This window comes from Lineus longissimus, chromosome 3 (assembly GCF_910592395.1).
Source record: "Lineus longissimus chromosome 3, tnLinLong1.2, whole genome shotgun sequence".
NCBI lineage: Eukaryota > Metazoa > Nemertea > Pilidiophora > Heteronemertea > Lineidae > Lineus > Lineus longissimus.
Window position 1 is genome coordinate 4075937 of NC_088310.1, and position 25631 is coordinate 4101567.

The 25631-nt window shown below is 40.2% G+C and overlaps 2 protein-coding genes across 4 annotated transcripts; one reads left to right on the forward strand and one right to left on the reverse strand.

Moving 5' to 3' along the window:
* Positions 1-560: 560 nt before the first annotated feature.
* Positions 561-21149, reverse strand: LOC135484695 (brain-enriched guanylate kinase-associated protein-like). 3 transcript variants are annotated; one of them, XM_064766331.1, is made up of 8 exons: positions 21083-21149; positions 19904-20089; positions 16024-16064; positions 5545-5709; positions 3629-3695; positions 3283-3390; positions 2501-2584; positions 561-2217 (listed from the first exon to the last, which is right to left on the reverse strand). In XM_064766331.1, the coding sequence occupies exons 2-8, from the start codon at positions 19967-19969 to the stop codon at positions 1765-1767; spliced, it is 984 nt and encodes a 327-aa protein (XP_064622401.1). In that variant the 5' UTR covers positions 19970-20089; positions 21083-21149; the 3' UTR covers positions 561-1764. The 3 variants fall into 3 exon arrangements, with proteins under 3 accessions (XP_064622401.1, XP_064622402.1, XP_064622403.1); XM_064766332.1 differs by lacking the exons at positions 19904-20089; positions 21083-21149 and adding an exon at positions 17140-17941; XM_064766333.1 differs by lacking the exons at positions 16024-16064; positions 19904-20089; positions 21083-21149 and adding an exon at positions 9238-9312.
* A 1725-nt stretch (positions 21150-22874) lies between these two features.
* LOC135484907 (uncharacterized) lies at positions 22875-25087 on the forward strand. Its single transcript, XM_064766607.1, has 2 exons — positions 22875-23321; positions 24193-25087. Exons 1-2 carry the CDS (start codon positions 23080-23082, stop codon positions 24560-24562), a joined length of 612 nt encoding a protein of 203 aa, XP_064622677.1. The 5' UTR covers positions 22875-23079; the 3' UTR covers positions 24563-25087.
* The last annotated feature ends 544 nt before the right edge of the window (positions 25088-25631 follow it).

Here is a 25631-nt window from a genome sequence, read left to right on the forward strand (position 1 = left end):
AAGTGGAACTACGAGTTTTGGACGAAGATTTCAGTTCTTCAGCTTGCCGCGGGACAGCGCTACTGTCGCCTAAGCCAATTTCATACTGATTGGTTTTCATGCCTTTGGAAGGTAATCAGTATCAAACTAAGGGAATTTGATAGAGATAATGACTTGATTTAGTTGTCAAAACAGGTTCAGCATAGCCACAACCCATCTTCCCTCACAAACGACAGTAGATATGTTTCCCTGATGGGATCAACGACAATGGACGAGAGTTTCACTAGTGGCAAGCTCAGTAGACAAATACATTGTACTACATCCCTGGGCTAGGGTCAAATGACATTCTTGCTCAGTACTTCCATCAAGGCGCCTCTTCAATGACTTTGAAAGTGGCCTGCTGTTTTGGACTTGCATAGGAGAAATACCATCGGGATTCTTCTGAGCTGTGCCAGCAATAGGACACGGCTAAATGTGCAATTCCTCTCAATACTGTGTCTCAAATAGTTGAAGTTCTTTTCAACTTTGTCACTGGATACAAATGACATTGGATAAAGAACGACAAAATTGGATGATTTTTTTTTCTTTATTGACAAAGTTTACATCTTCATCAGTCTATGTACAGGGTGCTTCTTGGAAGCATGGAGGTGGAGTACGGAAATATGTCAATCGAAAGTGTTACTGTCAATCAAAGTATGGCTGTTCCGAGCCTGAAACTCATCGTCTTAGAATGAAAGGAGGCATGTCCTCTTATTATATTTTTAGATAAAAGCTATTAGCATCAACAAGGAGAATTGTCTTGAGATAATGCCAGGCCAGCACTAACTTTAACTTCTGAGCCTCTGTATAGGGCAGTTCTTGGGATGCATTAGAAAATGTATACTTATTCTACAAACCATTTGTCTACACTTTCGAACAGCAGACAAACTAGTTACATGTATCAACTCAATTTGTGCAGAGCATTCATTGCTTATTTAGATATTTCAATGGGATGTTATAATAAGGTGCAGAAAATTGTGTTCTATTTTTCTGAAATCATAGAGTTTTTTTGGCAAAGAAAGAACTTCAAACTACACACTTGTATTTATAGTCAAATTCGAATAAGAGAAGTTTATATTTTCTTGGGCAAATATAATACATAAATATGAACAGTGAAGACAAACTTATAGCACCAATTAACTACATAGACTATATATACAGACCAAGTACCATATGCACAGTTAAAAAGGAAGAGAAAGCAAGACCTTCATAGCATCATGCAATTGGTACCGTATCCTTAAGGGCGTAAGCCATTCCTTAGAAATTAGAAATTTGTAACTGAAATAAAAAAATTCCACTTGCATGAATACTTAGTTCGAGCTATGTTGCTACACGACCAAGATTTCCCTAACTGTGCATATTAAGCCTTTCTAAACACAATTGTGGAGACTATTCCCTTTTCCCAGGCATTGGGGTAGAAATAGGAATGTTTTTGATGAAACACAACGATTGGGTATAAGCAAAAAACTGACAAGACATTTCAGACAGCATCCGTCATCCCTCTAAAGTTTGGTACTACCCACTGGATTCCTGCACAGGAAGTACGGGAAATGAGGACATGGAAGCCACAAACCCAAATCGCGTTAATCAATATTTACAAATTGTTAGGAACGCTGCTTCATTATGAGAAGGCCTAACAATCCTAATTAAACCCACACAACAATACTGAACTATTCCTATAATCAACATGGAAGAAACCACTGGTGGAGAAAAAGGGGTGGAAGGTTACTCGGACAGGCTCTCCTGTCAGATTTCTGTCTCAGTCGAATTTAGCCTTGGCCTCGAAGGCTTATGAATGTGCATGCTTCCATTACTACTGTAACTTGCATTGTCGGAATCTGAATCACGTCTTGTCAAAGGACGAATGTCTGCTTGTATTCCTTTGTCCATAAAAACAAAATCCCGCTTGCACTTATCGCAAATATAAATTCTCCGCTGTCTCTTTCTCGGTTCCGATTGCGTTAGCACCTTTGCGATTAATGTCATCGGAACTGACGAGTCATTTTGTTTCACTTCAACTTGGACAGTGTTCACTTTCTGATTGACTGAGTAAACCATGGCAGTGGGTGGGAACGTTGGCATTGGCACGCGGATCGTTTTCTGGGTGTCTTGCTGTGGCGATTGTGGTCCATCGTCCATGTTGATTATTTCCTCTCGTGTCAAGTGTGGACGTAATCGATTCTGGAGGTCCAAAGGCAACTGAAACAGAGGAGTGACACTTTATAGTCAGACACTCTAGTCTTAGGAGTTATAGAGACCATTTATGTTGAAAAATGCATCCACTTCTGCAACGCTGAAGCAAGCTTTGCTTAGGAAGTGCCAGGGCATTTTCATAACCAATATGGACAATCACGCACACGATGAAATGGATTCTCCATCATTCATGAATGATCTTCCTAAACATGTGGAGACTCTTCAAATCAGACAGCTCAGTATGTTATAAATCTTTTCTCAGTCAAAAATCATGAGGAATAGTACTTACTGTATTCAGTTTGTGAGCAACGAAGTTGTTAGGTTTACACTGCAAGAGTTGAACAGCAACGTTACAATCGTTCCTATACCGGTCCTGAAAGAAAATATAACCAATAATATAATATGAACCACCTGTCCATGCAAAGAGGGCTCCTCGGCTGGTTATTTCTCAAAATTTCAGGACTCAGTCACTTATATCTAGGAACATATGTCTGGGAACATGGTAGGAGAGATGGTGTAAGTTAGCGTACACATTTGTTTACCAAATATCTCAACAAAAGGAAAATAATGGTGTGATTTTTCATTCTGCAAGACAGTACATAAATACTTCATTCAGATTCACAGCCAGCTGGCACTTAATCTCCGATCTTATTTCCTGTCAATTTCCTCGATTTTAATCTTCAAATCAATACTAACAGAAGGAGACCACGTCATCAACAGTTCAACAACGTGACATACTGCAATTTCACCCATGACATCGATCCTTGATTGTGAGAGCAGGCAAGGAACCCCATCTTCTCCAAAACTAAATTGCAGAACATTTAAGACCACTTCCAGGTTTGGGTTCAGGTTCATCATATTCATGTGGGAAATTGAGGAAAGTCCCTCAGGCAAATGGAAAAGGTCATGCCTACACCTTGAGGCTGAACTAAGAGGCCTGCCCCGGTTGTCGCTTGTAGCCTTTGACAATGTTGGACAGGATTAGCCTGGAATCCAGAATCGGCTACATGAAGTCTTTACCTAAATGGACATGGTATTTCTTTATAGTCAGGCCTGAATGAAAATACATACGTTTTCTTCCTCTAATTCAGATATTGTCATCCTGGCCTCGACCATCCGTGACGTCAGATTGGCGATGTCTTTCTGGAGGGCAGTCTTCTCAACTTCAAACTTGCTCACCTAAAAGAAAAGGATAATTTGTAAGGCGTCAGTTGGTAACAGTTCAAGTGCATATCAGCTCCAATACAGTATTGGCAGCTATCTAAAGCCAGGCAGGAATCCCTAACAATCCCACTCCCTTTTCAGCAACAATATTCAGACTCTCATAAATCTATGAAGAATTTTGACACAGTGTTACCATGTGAAAGCATTGCATGCATTGCAGTGTTGTGGCCGCATGAGCATTTTCATCACTTACCACTTTCAGAAGTTTGTCCTCGAGGCCCTGATTCACCTTGCTAAGTTTCTTATGACTTTCATACAATCTGAAATGAAATCAACAAAACACTTCATTATTAGAAACTAAATCAATCAAATCACAAAATGAGAATTGTCCGACTCAGACTCTGAGAAACAGCCACATAGACGCAACCATACTTCTTCTAAAACTACACTTTTTTCCTCTAAAATTGCAGAACACTCAATTTTAAGATTAACAAATGCTGGAACCGATATATTTTACTGCCATGTGAGATTACTTCACGGATCAATTGTGCCATCGAAACATTAATAATTTTTTCTCTGCAGGGAAATTCATCAGAGAAAATACACCGGGGAGTAAAAACAAATATTAATATTAACGGAATTCGTCACCAATGGAAACATCAGATGGACGTTTTCATTGGAGTGTTTCATGAACAGATGATATTCTGAAGCCCATTGGTAGTATTGGTGTGACACAACACAAGAGATGGAGTACTTGAGATGGTCTCGTGATGATTCGTTACGTTGCTATTGAAAAATCATTGTTTCCAATCCAATTTGCCAAATAATTACCCAAACTGATGCTCCCGAGCAAACATCATTTCAAAGATTGCCTGAGGAAGACCTACCAGATATTGATTTGGTCCAGCTATGTCAATTTCTCCTCAGGACATGCCAACGCAAAGCAAATAGACAGTAGTGTCTTAGAATCAAGAGGTGTACAACCTTGGCCATTATCAAGAGCTTTTTTGCTGCAGTGTTGCAAAAACAAACTCAATAACACTAACAGCGGTTTTGTCAATTAATGTCAGGAGACTTCTAACTGACTGTCCTCAAAAAGTGCATGTGAGAGAAATCAGTGTGGCAGACTATCTGGGTGCAAATGACGTGAGCCCTGGCTTCGTGAACGATGACCTGAAGCATTTAAACTTTTATATTTGAAGCAAGTAGGTTTGCAACGAAATCTAGACATTGATCGAGTCATCCAACCTCATACTGCCTGAAAACACTCAAGCTTCAGAACATTTACACAACCAACCAAATTAAGCATGTCTCAGGTCATTCCTGTTCAAACTTGTTGATCCATCATCTGCCAAGCGTTTACATGGAAACCGATGACACATCCGACCAAGGTTTCTCAGAATATCCCAAATGATATCATTCTTAAGGCTGCTTTACACATGCAACTTTTACTGTATGGTCATGATGGTTCGCTAATCAGCTGACACCTGACCATTATGGCGTTGGTCATAAAGATCAACCACCAACAACCGGAATAAGCACTGGCCACTTCCAAGTTTTTAGTGCAAAGGAGTTTATAGAAAATATCAGGAACATTACCAAGAAGGGTTGAACTGAGAACATCAACACTGAGAATATCACCACAATCCATTATCACCACAGCATACAAGTACAATATATTTACTAAACACTTCCTTCCATGGCATTACATGTAAGTTATTTTAAGTGCCAATTTCGATGAGGTAAAATCCAATACACATCAGACTCAGATCACATACCACAGACTAAAATGTCTAAAGATGCTAATTTGAAACATTTTTTTCCAAATCAAATCATGTTTCAACCCAAGCGAGTGATTATACTGAATAGCAATGAGATAGAATACGCCACAGAGATCAATAAACGAAATGTACTCTTCACCATTTGACATTGCAAACATCAAAAGATTCATGTTGAAAGCAGTTAACAGAATCATGTAAAATAAATTTGATAAATACTGACTGACAGAAACACACACGTTTTTGCAACTGAGACTCTTCTGGCGAGAAAAAAAAGATGCGATTTCCTGTCAAATGTCTAACAGCGGATGTCATGAATTTCTAGACAGCTGGACACACCAAGACACACGACAACTTTTCCGATAGTGATCAATAACCACCAACATCATACCTGTCGTAGCGATCTCGTAACTTTAACAGCTCATCCTGGAGTTTGGAAATCTCTTGCTCGGAGTAGAGGCGACTGGCCTCGAAGTCCTTTTCCATCTGTGCGATGTGGGCATTGCTTTGTCGCAACTTGGAATTTAGCTCTTCAATCTGGTGGTGCAGGTCCAAGCTGAAATGAGAAGATTACAGAGACAGATAAGATTTATGGGCAGATTTGTTTGGCACTTAGTATGTTTGAGATCTTGTTTCTGAAAGAAAATAATTACAGATGAACGCCTCTATCCATTACAGAGCAACATACGCATGACCTCGGCTCTTCATGTCCAAGGCTATGAGCCTTTTTCAAGGAGAGCTACCAAGCACTGCCATATTCATCAGTTTCCGAGCACATTCATTCTCTCATTCGTTTCACCTGAGACCAAAAGTAGGCATGAGCCAAGAGATCCGTCTGCTCTTACCACTCATTTTTATCGCCAAAGGCACTGAGATAGCCATGTATTCCGACAGGCATTGTGGAGTTGCTTGAATTCCAAACAAGAAGACTGAAGATCAAACTATAAACTGATGAACAAGTCAAATCAGACGTTAAATACTGTTCGTTACACCCCTTTTAGCCCACTAATACCCACACTAGAAGTAGGCCCTATATCGTACTCAGTGAAAGTGTGAGCACAGAATTGGTTATGCAACTTAACCACATTTTGAACTCCCGTGTTTTTATTTAAAATCATTGTTTGGGGCAAACGGATTCTATACTTAGAATACAGCATTTCAATTAAAATTGGGGTTGAAACGTGGGTATTTATACAACAAGAATCAAGGCCTAGTTCACAAAGGCCTGGACAATGACTAGCATGCCCATTGCATGTACAAGAATCCCTAATTACTTTGAACTGTCTTCTGAGTTTAACCCTTCCTCTCCTACATACCTTTTTCAAAGAATTGGCATATGTCCGGTATATAGATAGGGTTTTTTTTCAGGATGTCACAAGATGGGTCAAAATTGACTGCAAGGATTCATAACAGACACCCTTCAGTTTGGCCCAGGGTTTGGAATGGATTGTGTATCGAATGTTTTCAGGGCAACCAAAGTCAATTCTATTAAACCACTCTCCACAGTAACAACTAAACATACTCATAAACATCATAACCTGTCAACTTATATCGTGCAATATTCATTTTCTTTAGAAAGTTTCATGCAATATTAAGGCTGTTATGGCTGAATAAGCATTAATCAAGACTCCTGCACCGATTCACAACTAGTTGAGAATAATGGATCACAAGTTGGCATGATTGCATTTTGTTTTCATACAAGGGGTGGCGGAGAGTTAGATGATTAGATTTCAACCCAGTACAAGTTATTCATGGCAATAGCAGCTATTTACACCTCATCTTTCAGAATTTGATGGCATGCACCATGACTCTGGTGGCCCCAATTTCATTCGCTTCCTTTCATTTCGTCTGTAACCAGCGCACAACCATATTTCAATCACACGTCCAACTTGATCATCAATGTATGACTTCACCTTATAGTTAATTAAGTAGTGAAAATCACATGAAATGTTTGCCTACGATAACAGATGATGAGCTGAAATCAAAATCAAGCAAACTAAAATTAAAATTATACAACCACCCACCCTTCGCATTCTAATCATCTAACTAATCCAACCAGGATATTCGATCTAACCATCTGTTGAATCCCAACACTACACATGTGTGCAGTTGCCTGTCCTAGCCCCAAAGCAAAGTTATTCAATTCAAATGTTCAATTTTGTAGAGAAAATGCTTCACTGGAAACAGATTCAATTTGCCATTATGACCACAAGGCAAACTCAAATAAACAGTTTTGATCAAACCCCGAAAAAAGGACTAGTTTTTTAAAGGGCACTTGCAGATTGAACTGAAAAGGCCAATCACTACCAATTTCTGCATCAGTGGGTTAGAAATCTCACATTGTCAGTTCAGGATCCAATCATCTTTCCCCACACATCCCATGGTTGCTATCGACCGGCGTGATTCCTGTTGTGATGATGCCGTGATTAACTTTGATTAGCCTCATGTATGATCAGAAGTCAGCCTTGGAGAATGCTGTCTGCTCTGAGAATAGCCAATCAATAAATAGTTGCATCAGAACCTGATTCGAATGGACAGTCTAGAGGAATCGTGTATTTCATTGAACCTGGTTTGAGGCATAAATGATAGGAGGGATTTGTTTTACTTTGACTGTTGAAGACCGAACTTGATAACAGCTGGTTCACTTTACAAAACCCACTGGGTCATTTGGTTTGGAGACCTGACTCAACTGATCCAGGATCCAATTCACAATTGTCTTTCCCAAAGAACAAATGCAGTACATAGAAGAAGATAAAGAAAACAACGGGCCGAATTTACAAAGGGTGTTTAGCTTAAAACAGCGTTTAATGTCTGAATAGACAGAGTCAGGGCCTTGCAGGGTTTCTTCATGAAAACCACATTAGGCCCTGAAACTGATTATGTAGAATTTACACGCGTCTAACTCTTAAACACCCTTCGTAAATTCGGCCCAACTTGTTTAGCAAATCTATCATACACACCTTCTTCCAAGGTAGCAGCCCGGTCCAAGTAAATAATTTGTTCATCAGATCGGTAATTTCCTGTGCATCCAGGACACCCCCTGATTTATTCATTCCCATGTCAATACAACAACAGCGGAAGAAACTGAGGACCCTGGCTAATCTTGCTACGGCTTCATCCACTGAGATGAGAGCTCACCATCGTTTCTCTGAACACTTGACACAGGATGTTGGCAGAAGACAGGAATCCTGATATTGTCAGGTAAATATTGTTGGATAGAATTCAAGATTGAGAAGCGGAGGCTGACCGTTGGTGACAGCATGGTATCAACATGGCAACATCTACCTGTGTTCATGGTGGTGATCAAGGAGTGAGTAAGGAACACCCTAATCTCCCTTCCCCCTCAATATCCAGAATCAGTTCAAGAGGATCAAAGAATCTAGAATACTGTTTGTAATGCAGACTTGGAAAATGACCCCTAACATGCCTAATCTGACCATATTGATGCCATGAATCCCCGAAGGTTTTATATGAGAACCAACACATCTTGAGATACGGACCATAGATCAAGCGAGTAATATCTCGATAATATAGATAATTGATCATATCAAACATAACAGTTGCCAAACTGCCCGATTAATTCGTCAGCCATATTTACCCGCTGTCTTCCATGGGAAGAAAAGATGTGTGCGGAGATATAGGCTGGCGACATTTAGATGAGACGGGCTTTATTGGGTTATGCAGAAGGACGCAATCTCCTTAGTTGATGAAATGGAGGAAGTGTGTTGATCAGTAGCTCACTTAAAGGTCATCCAAGGTTGAGTCAGTGGTGCTGAAGTACAGAGAAGGACGGGACAGGCGTTATTGGGTTTTCAAATGAAGGAATTGGGTTAATCAGTTGCTCACACGAAGGTCATCCAAGGTTGGAGTTGTTGTGTTTCAGGCTCCCCTGAAGTCTTCAGAAGGACAAGGCAGACGTTATTGCGTTATCGAATGATCAGTATAGCCCCTCGTCCTAAAGCCCGAGATAAGATTCGAGACAAGTGATATTTGGTTACGTGTGACACTTGAGTAGAATGTGCTGTTGCCATATGTTACTCTGGTAATAAAGGTTACTTTTGACAAGAACTGTGAGCTAACATACCTTGACATATCCTTCACTCCTAGAGTCTCGAACATCCTGATAAGTCCTCAATAGACAGAAAATATGGCTGATTAGAAGCAAAGACAAATAGGCAACACACTCCAGGACCAGAAGAGATGTTTATCGACTAGTAGGACTGGTATTCTTGTTTGTCCCACAGTAACATCACTCTGGCAAGCTGTTGTTTTAAACCATGGTTGCACATCACTAAAACGTTTTAGGATCTGATCAAACTAATGGCGATTGTATGTAATGTTGTTATATAAAGCCTCCAGCTATAAACTCTAATACTTAGTGTATCGCTATCCAAACTGAGCAAACAATCGATTACTCATGCCCCATGCAATCTCATGAATAATGAAGGACTGTCAATGAATCCAATACAGAACAGTATTGATACTGCAATAGGGCAACTTTAAACCTGTAGATTTTTGCACCTTCTTTCACACACAATCAATCAATCAATCAATCAATCAATCAATCAATCAATCAATCAATCAATCAATCAATCAATCAATCAATCAATCAATCAATCAATCAATCAATCAATCAATCAATCAATCAATCAATCAATCAATCAATCAATCAATCAATCAATCAATCAATCAATCAATGTTGGCATTGGTGAAGCACTCCAAGTCCAATTACTCAGCGAGTGGGTATTCCTTTTCATGAATCAAGGATATTCACGAATTCTGCTAAATTTGGAGGTTCACTGCAGTATCTTTTTCAGTGACGGGTTCTGTACCTTCACAATTGACAGTAAAGTTGACCCATTTCACAGAACGGGATACTGAACAAATCTCATTACTCAACGAATTTTTTAAATCATCAAGACATTTGAAAGATTTTACGTCATTTCTGAGGCAGACCATTTTCTCTTCCAAATATTGATAAATTGAAGAAGACATTGGATCAGCATCAAACGTGATCAATTGTTCTCCCCACGATCCATAAACAAACAGCCACACCTGTCAACAGGTGCCCAAGGAGAAACCGATCATCCAATATCAACATTGCCTGTCACGTTTGTCCTCATTCATTGTTACTGCAATCATATCAGACTGATTGCTTGGGTTCAGCAATAAACCATGCTAAATGATGAGGTGTCACTGAAACAAGGTATGAGGGATGTTCTGTTCGTGAATGTTGGCATTATTTTTCCATCCACAGGGCTAGAGATGCAAGCGACCATCAGGTGCACCACTGGGAGCAACCGCTCATCCAAGATCAACATTGCAGTCACGTTGAGTCACCACATCATTTCAACCTGATTGCTCTATTGATAGATAAATATAAAGTGTCAGTCACAGAATAAGGTGTTCTGATCATCAGTGACCCATCACAGCAAAACCAGGCACTTGTTGCTCTGGGGCAGGTTGAGATGGATCAGTTACCAGACTCAAGGAAGTGCACATGGAATCATTCGTGCATCCGTCTTCCGACTCATAGAGAAACAAATGGAACCATTCATGTGTCCTTCTCCTGACTCGTAGAAGAACAAATGGAACCATTCGTGCTCCCGCTCCATCTTTGGCACTCACCAGCACAAGTCCAGCTCAATAATGGCCTGACTGACAAATTACTTACACCATTGACAAACTACTTCTATCTGGGACAAGGCAATGATTAAAACTGAGAGATGTAATTCAAGATACTTGATGTCCTCCCCTTTGGAACCAGTAATCATTGTAACTATTCCCGTAATATCGGAAAAGCCATATTGGCAGGTCCCACTGGGTGTTGTGTTTCAAATAGAAGGAAAGACAGGAGACGAGAAAGAAGTGGCTCGGAAAAGACCTGGTCATACATGCAAATGTCATAGAAAGATTCTTTGAGGAATGTTTACCTGTCAATGAAATATTTTCCTGGGAGGCATGGGCGGTACAGAGACAGCTTGTCAATTTATGGACACGGATTTTAATAGTCTTTGGACCAAGAAAACCGAAAAACTTGCAGAATATTCCAATTAAGATGCGGCTGGGATACGACTCAGAATTCTTTTCCACTGTGACACAACGACAATCAATCATTTTATGAATCCCTTTGAGACATCCCAAACGTCACACCAAAAGCTGATCATTTTTGCTCAACTCGGGACAAAGGTGAATCAAATCAAATGCAAATGCAAAAGGCCAGCATCCAGATTGGTTTCATTGAATCAATTTCTACCATGACATAACAATCAAAGCTGTGCTACTTTGTGTCATCTCAAATGTCACACCAACAACAAATGATGATTTTTGCCGGTTCTGTGAAAAAGGCAAATCATAAGGCCGGCAACCAGATTACTTTTGTAGGACAAGGAAGACGGCAATTCCCAGAATAATCTCCATGTACAATAGGGAACAGAGACAGACAGTCTATACCAATTCTTATTCGTGTCTATCAATCAAATCTGTATCATTTCATCAGTTTGTGCCATCCACCATGTCACATCAGCAACAACTAATCGTTTTTGCTGGCAAAAAAGGTGAATCTCAAATCAAAATCTGCAACCAGAACAGTTTTGCTGGGCAAGCAAGAAGTTGCAGCAATTGGGTATAAATCTGGGAGTGTCGTGTTTACTGTCATCCGATATGATAATGGATGTGACTTCAGTGACACAAGATTTTCTATCTTTTCTTTCATCAATCTGGCCTAATGGATATATTATTGGGTTTTACAATGTTTTATGGCGGGAAGAAAAACAAATGATGATGCTTCTTGGATGACTGGCCGAATCTGATATTTATGAATGCATCTTTGGTAGCAGGATATTTTCTATCAGTTTTTTCATCTATCCTGTTTAATGAGTTGTACAATATTTATTAGGGGAAAGTTGATTGAAAGAACCAAATGTTAAAGATTTTTGGGTGACATGAGCGAATCTGGAAGTATACCAAAAAGTTTGTTACTTTACAAAGATTTAGGAGGGGAATACCAAGACACCGTGAAAATGGTTCAAAATCTTATCACCAGAAACATGGGGACCCAAATGAATAATCCTATCAATAATATGACATAATCTAATGGGTATATCAATAAAATTTCCAATACAACACCAGTTAGGATGACATAACACTGATGCCCAAATAAATTGCCATTTTGGAAGGGATATCTATCCAATAACACATAGCATGTCTCTTCTCATGGTTTGAAGTAACACATTGGGATCATTGACATTCAACGGAGATCCTTTCGCTTTTCATTTACAGACCTCACTGGACAAAAAAGAACACACGACACTGGCACACATCATCATCATTATGCATATTCTTGATAGCATGGACAATCTCTTGGTATATTGATCAGAAAGGTTCCCATTCCTTTGTAAGCTTCGCAGACACAAAACAAGAAAGGATCCTCACAGTCATGATCAGTTCCTTCGCTGTCAACCCTACAACATAGCTTCCTTGTTAGATAACCTGCCTCCGCAAAAAAAGTTCAGTTCACAGGCGTCATTTAGTATTCATCCCACAAGTGTATCAGAAGACGTACAGAACATTTCTCTGATTTGTTTCTCCGAGTCACGTACTGTAACGTGTTCTCAGTTTAATGTACGGTGCCTCAGGCACCAATAGTACATAGCCCCAAGGTCAAATTTTCCCAAGCGGCTGGTGGTACAAAATTGAGCCAGTCATGTCTGATATATTTGATTTCAGAAACTGAATATTGATCTGGCGTGGGAACAGATTGGGATGATCAAATGGAATTTAGTTTTCTGTCTTTACAGTAGGATCAGAACCACCCTGGAGAATCAACAGCACACGTTCCTTATGACATTCCTCGAGTTGACTTGTTTCGAGGCAGGATTTCCTGGAATTGTCATCCCGACCCTCGAGGTCATCTCACTAACCATAGAAATGTTAAAAATTTGCATCAAAATCACAATAACAAGCAACACAAAATACTGCATATATATACCAACAGCCTTGGTCAGCCTCTGAGATGATCTAAGTGGACACCATCCCCAAGCACCTTGATACATAGCAGTCACAATACAATGGACAGTATGATAAAAGACTTCCACGACTGAATTGGATCTTAATGAACACTGAGGCTGCATGGAATGATAATAGAAGCAAGTAACCGCAGGGTGGACACAAAGAATGAATTTATGACGAAAATAAATGGCAGGGCAATGGGAGATTCATTGCTGGGGAAGGTAGCTGGACAGGGAAATGAGGTAGATATACATCAGATCAGTACAACAGTGTCTCAGAAAAGTATCACACTTTTTCTCACAGTGTCGGAAAGTTTTTTCCGGCATGAGGTCAAGTAACGAGTACGACAGACAAGTCACACATCATGGGCTCCAACTGCAACAGCAAAACACACCACCTTCCCAACCTAGTGCAATCAATTCTTTTAGGGATTTAATTCGAATTGACTGAAGAGATTAAAACGTGTGGAACGGTCTCCTCGTCTGAGAGTGTCAATATCAAGATGTGTCAATGTAATTCATACCAACTCAAACACCGGGAGAATCGTTCTCAAACATCTGATAAAATTTCAATGTTTGACTAGGATGATGAAAACAGCTGCGATTCAACCCACAATGTAATAAGCTAATCAAATCAGAATGCGCATGCTCATCAAGTGGTAGACTTTTTCTGCCCTTGATCAAATAAGCTGTAAGTGAATCAGATAAGTCATTCTCCAAATGGATGATCATGCAGATTTAGATTCGTCCCACCTAGAAATGTTATAGACAAGATGGGCCATCTATGCTTGTGACAAGTGTTACTCAAAGTAACTTCATATCCATATGTCATCACAAGATATGCTTAATCAAATCTTGGACATGCCAAATCAGATTTCAGAGGAACGTAATAAACTGAGTCTGATTCTCATTCATCAAAGAACATCTCAACACTGGTTTACCAAAGGGCGGGCCAGAGAAGCTCATAAACATCACCTCGACCCTCAAGCTTTGGACCTCACTATGCCGTCACAGACTTTGAATGTTACACCAATGTCGGGAGTGAAGTGCAGACAGAAGTGAAGTTCTCGGACCTTCATATTGCACACAGTCTCAAACCGTGTTACATTCATTCTCCACCTAAACCAGAAAGCTTCAGGAGAAAGACTGGTGTGGATCTTTACCATCCCAATGGTAAAACCTCACAAGACCGTATCTACACAGCTAGCTTGAGCAAGATATAAGGCAGCAGAAGCAGGCTATTTCGCATCAAACAGATTTGAGCCCTTGGATCCCTTATACCACTCCCTCCTGATTTCAGACTTTCTCTGAGATCTGTTTTACACCCACACTATCCCAGTATTAGGATGACATATCATCAGTCTGTTTCAATTTCTCAAACAATACGATGGAAAGACTTTTATGATTGAGAAGTTCAACCATCAAAGCACCCCACCTTAAACACTATCAGTCTTGCACGAGAAACAACGTTTGTGAAAAGTTACACATCTGAGAGCGTGCAATTAAAACCATTTACAGTCAGTGAACACGACGTTGAAATATCAAAGAGAGTTTTGTTAGTTGTTTCTCACTTTGATATCTAGAACTTCGAGAACAAAAACAAACAGCAGGAAAACTTATGCAGAACAAAACACCTACATCGATATCTGTATCAAAAGAACTCTAGTAAGCAATATAAACGAGGCATAAGGCTTGGTAATTAACTTCAAGGCATAGAAAGAGTATATTTATGATACAGGAGCTCGCAACCACAAGCTTGAAAGTTAAGAGACCTTTTCTTGCTGCATATCTTTCTTTTCAGGATTCGAACCAATTGGGTTTCACCAATCAGTGAGAGACGCCGATGTTCAATTGATTCTGGTTTTTTATGTCAGCCAGTTACGCTTGATTTGATCGATTGCTTTCCTGATCATCCTGACTTCAGTGCGCTCTCTTAAGTGCTGGTTGAGTACAAAGTGGTGCAAAACCATGGGGGCCAGGATGTTGTTTCTCATACTGAAGGCTCCTGAAACCATAGTGGCCAAGCCAAATAGTTGATTCAAGTGAGGGGTCTGGAACCACTACATCAGTTACCTTGAGTTGAGCTGAAAACTGGAGTGGAACGCCCTAGGTATGGGATCTATCATGATCAGCATTTGAAACATGCTGATCTATCGGCATTGTGTGTTGGTTCCCTTCCTCCTGCGCCGACCAAATCCCCAAGATTGGGCGGCTGGATGGCTGTTGCACACTTTTGGTTTTCCCCAAAGTCTAGCAAAACGCATTTGAAAATGAAATAATCATAAATTTTTTGCAATGGTGGCAATCAAAGTCAAACTAATGAGAGTTGAGAGGTGTAATTTAGCACACCTAAATGAAATTACTCCACATAACCGCATAATGCATTTCTGTTGCTCTCTCTGATTCATTTATCCAATATCGCAGGCAATAAACCATATGAAACCTTTTCAATTCCTGCACAAATGAGGTTCCCAAATGAAAATTTAGACAAGATTATAAGGTTTATGACAAAATTAACAAGGCTGTTGAAATGATACTGCTACTACTACAACAGTCTCAAACTATTCTGAAAGAACCTTGTTTTAATCTGAGAAGTTTAGCACTATGTCAATGCCGATCTGGCATCATTGTGAATCAGGCCTGTATTAAAACTCCCCTGAATTCCCTGAAGTGATGCAAATCTGACAATAAGTCAATATGCACAGCTCAAGAATTTTGTACTAAAATCAGAGACTGAATGAAGGGAAACAACCTGTTTTGGTGACATCCCAATTATAAAGGTCATGCTGCTTGTCATCGCCTTTGATATTGAGGGATGGCTGCCAAGTAAAATAGCTGAGCAAAATGTTGTTATGCCTTACCTGTTTCCTCCAAAACAACTGTGACATGCACAACCACACTCCTGAAATGAGAAAGATTACAGTCAGAACACACGTTCAGTAATTTCATTCTTTCATTTCTAAGGCATGCACAATTCAGACCCTTTGATTGGACAAGCCACTAGTACACACTTTTTGCTTTCGGAAATCTTTTAGGCATCACCTTGATGGCATCTTTTGACTCTTTTTGGTCTTGAGCTAAAAATACCCAAGTCCTCAAAGTTCCTGTCTTGTGGGAACTTCGACACAGACTGATACATGTAGGCAAGCTGTTCCTGCCAATCGCTTGGATGCCTGCAGTCAAAACAAAGACAAGAAAATATCATGCTACAACTGGCGATGTCACTTTGATCTATCTTCTGGTGGTCTTTTTTTCAATGGCACATCCCATCCATTCATCTAAGAATTTCAAATGTTCATGTAATTAAAAAAAGGTTTCTCTCACAAATTTTAATTCCCTTCGTCAAAACAGATAAATTTCTTGAAACCAACAAGAAAAGATTAATCACATCAGAATTTTGAAGATAAGAGTGGTGGATTAAGATGCCAAGAGCACCACTTTGATGATCTATTCAATTAAATGAAGCATTGAAACCAAAGCATCATACCAAATTGCCTACACTTGATGTGTGTGATACCACAACTTGATACATTTTGTAACTTCAAGGTAAAATAATCAATAATCAATCCCTAATATGCGTTGATCATGAAGCAATCTGCAGCTTAACATTTCAAATTGAATACTTTATGCTTTTGAGATCATAAGGGAACTTGAGGATAAACAGAACAGAGACCAAATTGAACAATTTTGCTTTTGCAATCATATTGAAGGAAATTTGAGGATGAACAACAGTCCAGAGATCCAGATGTCCAGACATCTTGACACACAAGACTCCGAGATGGCACAGTTCCTTTTGACAAGCTCTAGAATACCTGCCATGAAGATGGGGATTTGTCTCATCGAGGTAAGAAGATGTCTGTATAAAGAGAGCTTGGGAGATTACAATGAATGAATGATCATTGTGAAACCACCACTCAACAGAAATAAGAACGCTGCATGCTTTTAGACACCGACTAGACTGACAGGTAAGTCCTTACCTCGATCATCATCTTGTAAGTCCAGTAGGACAGGACGAACCTTGGGAAGATTACGACCAAGGAAACCACCAATTGATCAATCACATACACATAGAGTTAGTATTCCAAAGTCTTGGCTGCACAATATCCTCATGTGATGACGTGATTAAACCATGGCCATTGACTCAGTTGCATCAACAGGGTCAAGAACGACAACAAGCTTGGTAGTATGTGCAAAGACCAAGAAATCCAGTCAGATACAAGCCCTGTAAGTTGCAGATGGTTGTCAGAGATGGCTACACTTTCGAATGCACTTGACGATCATGTGAATGTGAAAACTGCATAGCTTAAAACAGGGCCAAAAATGAGAACACCACGCAAAATGAACAGCAGGAAATCGAGGAAGATGCAACGCTAAGAATAATGAACGTTGGCTAGAGGCTCCTCTTTGAACAAGTGGATGCTGGCATTGTGATTGTCTTTTGGTGGGGCCATGACAATCCGAACAGTAGTTTATGTATTCCCTAGAAGCTTGTGAATAAGCAAAAGATCCCATCACTTGAAACCAAGCTACTTCAATGCAGCTCATGTAGCTACATCTGACTCAAAGATCTCAACTCCATCCAAACACCAACGTTGTCATGGCATTCCATCGTTAGCACTCAAGAGGTGTCCGAGCTAGCAGTGGTAGGTCCCGCATTAGCATGGGTCTGAATCAGCATGAAATGAGTCCATCATCCCAGCGAATCATCACAACAATGAGACAAACACTCGCCATGTCACATCCTCACCATCGGGATAATTATCAAATGGGCTTTCTCAGCAGTGGACAGTTAGCCATAGCCTAGCACAGTAGCACAGTCTGGCTGAAACCACCAACACTAACAACAAATGTAAATAATGCAAACAGATGTAGCAATGCAATCTTGGTGATTCATTTCATGATCAATACATCCTTCCATCTGAGTAATCAGACCCCTAGTGCACTGATAAATGGCAATTAAAAAAGACACTATTTCATCATTGGACATTCCAGTTTCCGCAATTGCATTCACAATCAGGAGAGCCAGCTAATGTGGCAATTTTTCTTGACTCGAGCATCTTGGGCACTGTTTATGGGCCATGAGGTGACAATGACTGAATTTATTTCAATTACAGTTATCGTTAGTGATTATCAATCATGTGCCGATTTTTACACTGTTGGCAGCGCACTTGATGACCCAAGTGGGTTGATGGTTGGAATGCAAGTGTCTCTTCCAGACAGAGACAGCATTTATTTCCTTCGGTCTCTGTTTTTCTCCTTCATCCCAATCATTTAAAATGTCTCCAACTCAAGAAATATGCAACAGCCAAAGCTTATTTCGTCTTGCTATTGACACAATTCAAGTCATTATTGGCCAATTCTGTTGTGGCCAGGCATGTTTTGTCTAGAACCATGGGCATGAATGACAGCCAACACGTAAAGTCCATTTCCTAATCGATACAGATCAGCTCCATCGCCATGACTGTCGGCCATTCATGAGAGTTCTTCAAATCATGGATTACTTTTTATAGCTGCAGTAAAAATGATTATTTCAGATAGCTAGATACATAATTGTTATCAGCAGATTCCTGAGGAAAGTCATCCTGAGGAAATCAGGGAATAATGTTCACTTCTCCGGCCATGCACACAAACCCCTGAGACATTCGCCCTCATTTGGTGAAGTACAGGCAAATATTTTGGTTATGTATATACCTTATACATGATACATGATCCCACACTGTGAGATGAATTTACCATGAAATTTGCTTTGGCAAACGACATACACTATTTCTCAACCCATCTTTTTTTCCAAACAACACCAAATTCGGCCAGTAATGCCCTCATCAATCATAGATACCATCTTTATTCCTAATCCCCAACGAAGCACCCTAAGCCACAAACACACTACAAGTCAAATGCAACATTTGTAGCCATCTATATAACAAGCATCCCACTGTATATATAAAGTACAATTTGGAGATTTCGATATCCGCCTGCCAGAGGAATGTCGAAACATGATGAATCATGTAATTTTCTCACATGTTGATAAGATATAAAATCAATCTCTCTGACATCTCTTGGGAATCAAATAGGCCGAGGTACTTTTTAGTATAAAGAGGACAAACATAGGCAAAGGGAACTGCACAGAAAACACGACATCCACTGGGTATCTTGAAGAAAATTTGGCAGTTACGTTTTGTTTCCTCAGTGACTAATATGATAGGGTGAGCTATCGACTCATTTCACATTTCTGTCACATTCGTGGGAAAATTGAATATGATATGGTGCTTCTGCCATGCCTGCTACTGTTAGGCCATTATAGAAGAGCGATGCATGTGCTCTATCTCCCACACTACCGATGCAGCACTGCCATCTTTATGTACAGATTCAGTTGACGAATAAAAACGGATGTGTTGATTTCATCCCAGCTTCATTATTTAAGATTGATTCCAGCTGCATTGTCTGCAGGGCGGTACCACCCCACAGGTTCAGGATGAAAGCGACAACACATTGATCTTTTTTCATTCACCGGATCTCTCTTCATAAAGATGGAAGCTCCTTTGTGGCGTGAGAGATACAGCACACTGCACCACTCTCCTTTTCTCCAAGCCCATTTTAACCCTCTTCTTTTTTTGAATTTCTGATGCGATTTTCGATTAAACTAGAGCACCAGTCCTGTTCCCCACCAGCACTTCAGCATTGAACTGCTCTCCAAGATGTCAGGCAGAAGCAATTTATTATCTAAGAAAATCAATTACTTACACTGCAGACTGGGTCCATTCTTGGTACCACCAGGAGCTGCCTATAATGTGGATCGTCTTTCCACATTTAGTTTTTGTGCATTGACCATGGGATGAGGATGTCTTCCCTGGTCCACCTTTTCATTACAAGTCTAAGACCAATTCCACTCAGGAGTACTGGTATTTCACACAGCAGAGCAAATTGTGTCTGAAAAATATAAGGCAGCATTGAGTAACAGAGTTGTGGCACAAAATAATGATAGAAATTTTGCCTCCAAAACCCTTTAATACCTTCCAAACAAATACGATACTTCGGAACTTTGGTCTCAGATATGACGATGTGTAAGCATTGCGCATAACTGACCAATAAGCTAACAAAGCCAGCATATGTGGAAAAGTGTTGAATCCGGAATGACTGCGTCCTCGCTTTGCCAGTTGGCAGATTCCACATTTTAATGTAGACTCCCATTGTCTAAACCGAACCCTCGCCACGTCCAGGCCAACTCTGTAGTGTAACAATGAGGTGGTGGTGGACGCTGTCGCTGTAGACAACGTCAACAACTGTCACGTTAGGATGACCCGTCTACAGATCATTGCACTTGATTGGGGACAATGTTTACGAAGACATCGCGTCACGTTACAGCAATGTAAAACTGTCAGAGCTGCAATACATCGTGACGTGACGACGGCCAACACTATGTAAACGTTGTTCCCAATAGGCCCTTATCCAGATTACGCCGGTATCACCTACCCAGGGACAGGGTCAGACCAACTAACTTAACTACCTTTACATTTAACATTATACAATAGATCTTCATGGTCAATGTCAATGATGCCTCTCGAGCCATTGTCTGGCGTCTTTTACCGTGAAGATCTATTGTAAAGATGGTTTGTTGGTCCGACCCTAAATTGTACCAGCGTATCTGGCAAAGGGCCTATCAAGTGCATAGGCCTACACTGTAGAGTATACATATAGGCCTATGCATCCATTCCATGACCGGCCAATGGCCATGCATCATCGTCATTGCATGCATATTGCATGGTCATGTCAATTGTCAGTTTAGGCTATATTAATATGCAAGAAACAAATACAGTTTTCTCAGAATATACTATGTATGTGACAATGAAATCGTACTCAAAGTTAACACAAGGATAAACTATTATGATGAGGTCGGATTCGGGACAAAATATCAATGTTTACCTATTCTTTACCGAGAATTTATGGGCTTCTTTTACATGTTTTACACGTCAACAGAGCGCGATTTGTTACATCCTCGATTTACACTTCGAGGGTCGCTTGTTGGCTGATGATCATCATGCGCATGCGTTGGCTTGTTGGCTGATTATACTTGGTCCCCCAATTCTGTGGTGAGGCCTCGTTTTTGGATTTGTCGCAAATGCGTCACTGGGGCTGAAGTCTATTAATAGATGGGGATGACCGGCGTGCATGGGTGGTGTAAAGTGAAAGATAGTCCCTAAATTCATGGTCCTTTACAAATATCTTAGATTGTTTATTGCTTCTCGGGACCTGGAGCATTGACGAGATAAACCATTCAATGTGAACTCAAATGATTGTGGCCATTTGAACTTTACGACATGAATTCATAGTCATACTGGTGAAAAACCATTCAATGTGAAAGTGATTTAGGTGATCTGAGAAATATGGATTCACAGGCCTACTAGTACTAGATCATAAACCATTCAATGTGAATTCAATGTAAACCAGACAACGCTTGTGGTCATCTGATAGATTTGGATTCATACTAGTGATGACCCATTCAATGTGTCACATGCTGAACATCTCATCATTCATTCATTGGGTCACCAGTTTGTTGGTTTAAATGCATGTCAATATTTAAAACAATGTCAATACTAGTTGAAGTGTCGGAGCACCACCAGGCAAGTAAAGAAAAAAAGCAAATTTAAATCATTTTCTTTTGAAAATTATTTATTGTTGCACATTCCAAGAATTATCCTCACATGGCAACTTCGAAAATCAGTGTAGGAGGAAAACCGTTTCAACGGGAGAAAACCTACGCAATCGGAGGGAGTCGTCAACTCCATCACACAGGTGACAGGCACAGCGCTTACGACCATAATGACTTCATACATGTCCATTACATCGATCATCATCTTTGTGCCACTCCAATGCCCATTAAAGGACGAGATGTGGTGATATTCGGCCATGTTCAGCGAACAATGGTTCAGGTCACTGCTCTCATTAATCCATGACTAAACAGGTTTTAGGGCCCAATTTGAATAACAAAAGAACCACATATTTTCATGGCCATGAACTGGACAGAGGCTGCCAACTGCAAGTGATTCCACTTTTGAAACTTACAACGGATCCTGATAAATTTACAGTAGGCCCAACTGTCGTACACGTGTCAGAACTTTAGTTTCATGGTTTCCCGCGAGAAGAATGAGAAGGTCACCTGACATAGGGAACTATTCAATATGGCGGCTCTGGGTACATCATACATACGGGAAGGTGTAAACTGTGGACGAAAGTGTGGACGCTATCTTGGATCAAAGAAAATGGCTCTGAGCAGCTGAGACAGTGAGAGAGGGCCAACAGTTTTTGCCTACAACTGAATGATATTGTCATTGTCATTCAAATAAAAGTAGTTTTTGTGAAAGAATATTATTTGGCCTAGTTAGAAATATCACAGTTTTAACAAATTCTTTGATAATTAGTCCACATTTGGACACTAGACCTCGCATTTCCCCACAAAGTCAAATGGCAATGCCACTTCGAAAACCTTCAAAAAAGCCCGTCCACTCATTGATCAAAATCACCCATCAAAATAATTTATTTTCTTTTTTTCTTTCGCTGACCCATTAAAAAGATTATAATGCATAATATACTGCAATTTCTTTTAAATATATAGAAAGACAAAGAAATGCCAGTCCACCAAACTTAGAGGGCCGCTGTCCACACTTTCGTCCACAGTTTACACCTACCCGCCAAATGTCCAACTTACATGCACCCGCTGAAAGTCCACTGTAGCAGAGACAGTAGGTCGAGTGAGACAAGCTTGGCGACGAGGATCACTATTGACGACACTTGGAGAATGGGAATTCTTCAGTCTGTCAACGCATGCGCCATGAACACTACCACTTACCACAGAATTGGGGGGCCAATATTATGATTAGGCCAAAAGGCATAAAGAAAAAGTAGGCCTATATGCAATAAACATGTCATCCCTTAAACATGTTAAAGATGTTGCAAAATTTGACGATATGCACAGAATCGTCAATACATCATCTGCAGAAACATTCCTATGCTATTCAAAATTTCTTAGTGCATCAGAGTCCTTGGTATTTGGAGTTTCTGATGGGATTGATGTGTGGCAGGTAGTCCTTGACAAAGCTGAATTGGAGGAGATGAAAGATCTGGCAAATATTTCCCATTTGGATGCATATCTTGGAAAGTTTAGGTACAACAAACTTAACATTCGCAGTATTGCATGTCAATTGTCATACAACACTTGTCTTCTGCTCAGAACTTCGCTGCTTCGGTCACGGATGACGATGGTACAGTTTGCGTAGCCTATTACATGTATTGGTCACGATCCGCTACTCTGTACTTTGAGCCTTATGACATGCTACCTCGAAAAAAGCCAGGAATTCCAGCCCAAACGCAGGCCATGATGAAAAACAGGAAAACCCCTTGGTGTAAAAATTGTTTGATGTCACAAGGCTAGCCAACCAATCGGGCCATTGTTTTGTCAACCAATCATTTTCACAATAGACACCTCGCACTTCGTCCCTTTTGGGGACAAAGTATTGGTCTACGGTTTGCGCATAACTGACTAATCAGCTGCGCTAACGGAGCCTGCAGATGACGTAAATCATGCATAATCAGGTGGACATGATATTTTGCTGGCTCTGTTACTATAGTGTCAGGCCGTCGTCACGTCACCATGCATTTTTACATTACTGTAACGTGACGAGACGCGACGTCTTCGTAAACGTTGTTCCCAATCAAGTGCATGGATCTATAGTGTTAGTGTTGGCTTACAATATGCACAAACTGTACCATCACCATTTATCCAGAACCGAAGTTCTTCAGTGTCGAATGTTTTGCGCAGAACTATGCATATAGAAAGGGTCAACATTAACAAGGTTTGTTTGGGCTCTGACCAATCATTGAGAGCATTTCACCTGACTAAATGGTCAAGGTGGCTTATGACATTGTCGAAAGTAAATTTACAACACTTTCACTCGAGAACTTGGGTCCCGGATGTCATATCTGCCTTTCTAATTGCCACTCATTATCTAACATCTCATATCATTTTCTATTTTCAGGTCCGCTTTTTTATCCAATCAAATTGATGTATCACAAGTTGGGACAAAAATTATATTGACTGTTGGGCAAGGGACAAGTGCTTTCTCTTACGACCTTTATGAGATGAAATCGGCAGAGAAGACAACAGAACTTCAGGCATTACTGTTTAAGTTTGCAGAAAAAGTGAGTTCATTGGAAACACAGCTAAAAAATGCCCAGCAGAATGTGGACACTCTGTCAAAACAGAACAAAGGAGGTTCAACAGGATTTTTAGACTTTGACTCTGGGAAAAAGACTGGAGCAAAAGTGCAGCCCAAAAAAGCTGGCATGAGTGTGATAAACCCTTCGAGCAAAAAACGGAAAGCAGCTCAGGGTGTTGTCTTTGACTGAAAATTACTTGTATGTAGGTTCTGGACCAGTAGGAATAGCAGTTATCAATGTGTATAAGAAGCATTTATTTGCACACAAGTAGAATGTAAAATTCTTCATCAAAACTGACTGTCGGAGCTTTGTCAGACCAATCAAGTTTCGGACCAACAGAGCTGTCATAAACACTAAGGATGCTTACCATGCTTGTGCAGCTCAGAAAATAAAGGTCTTGAAGATTGGTCAATACCTGAGCACATCTTGCTTGATGGGAGTGGCAAATGAAACCTTCCTTAGATCAGCCAAAATGTAGTCTTTTGTTTTTGATCAGAGGTATGATTAATTTCAGAAAACCGACAGGTAGGAAGATATTTTTGAGGATCATCGTATCTACTGTAAGAATGAGGTATTGGAAGATGTGTTTTCTATACAGAACAAGTTATGATGACCAACACAAGATCTTGGCAAAATGGGCCATTCTCATTTTTGTGAGAAAATAGTCTGAAATAATGTTACATGTATGTTGTCAAATAAACTTTACAATATTAAGTATATTCTTGTCTTTATTGACTGATGATTCCATTTAAAACATGTTTCAAGACCCATCTGTCTCACTGTATGAGACCGAGATGAATAACACTTTCTGTTCTCATCAGTTGTGATGACACTATCTTCTGAGAAGAGATAAAAGTTTCTCTGTGTCACTGTCTGAATCTGAGATGGATAACACACTCCGTTTTCATAAGTTCTGATGACACTGTCTTATCTCCGAGATGAGATAAATCTGTCTTGTCTCATCTGTTGTAATGACACTGTCTAATCTCTTGGAAGAGATAAAACTGTTTTGTTGAAGGCACTCTTATCTTTGAGGTAACACTGTCTTTTCTCGTGGTGATGATACTGTCTCTACCGAAGTGACCTAAGATTCTTGCCATTATCCTGCAGATGGCATGACACTTTCTTTGGGACTGTCTTTTGCACTGTCTCCCAGCAGTCGTCCAGTTTCAGTTACGGGCCATAGATGGACATAGGGCCTGTCACAGGGGCCTACCAACTGATGTGATAGCCAGAGACAGGAGACATAGGCCGGTAT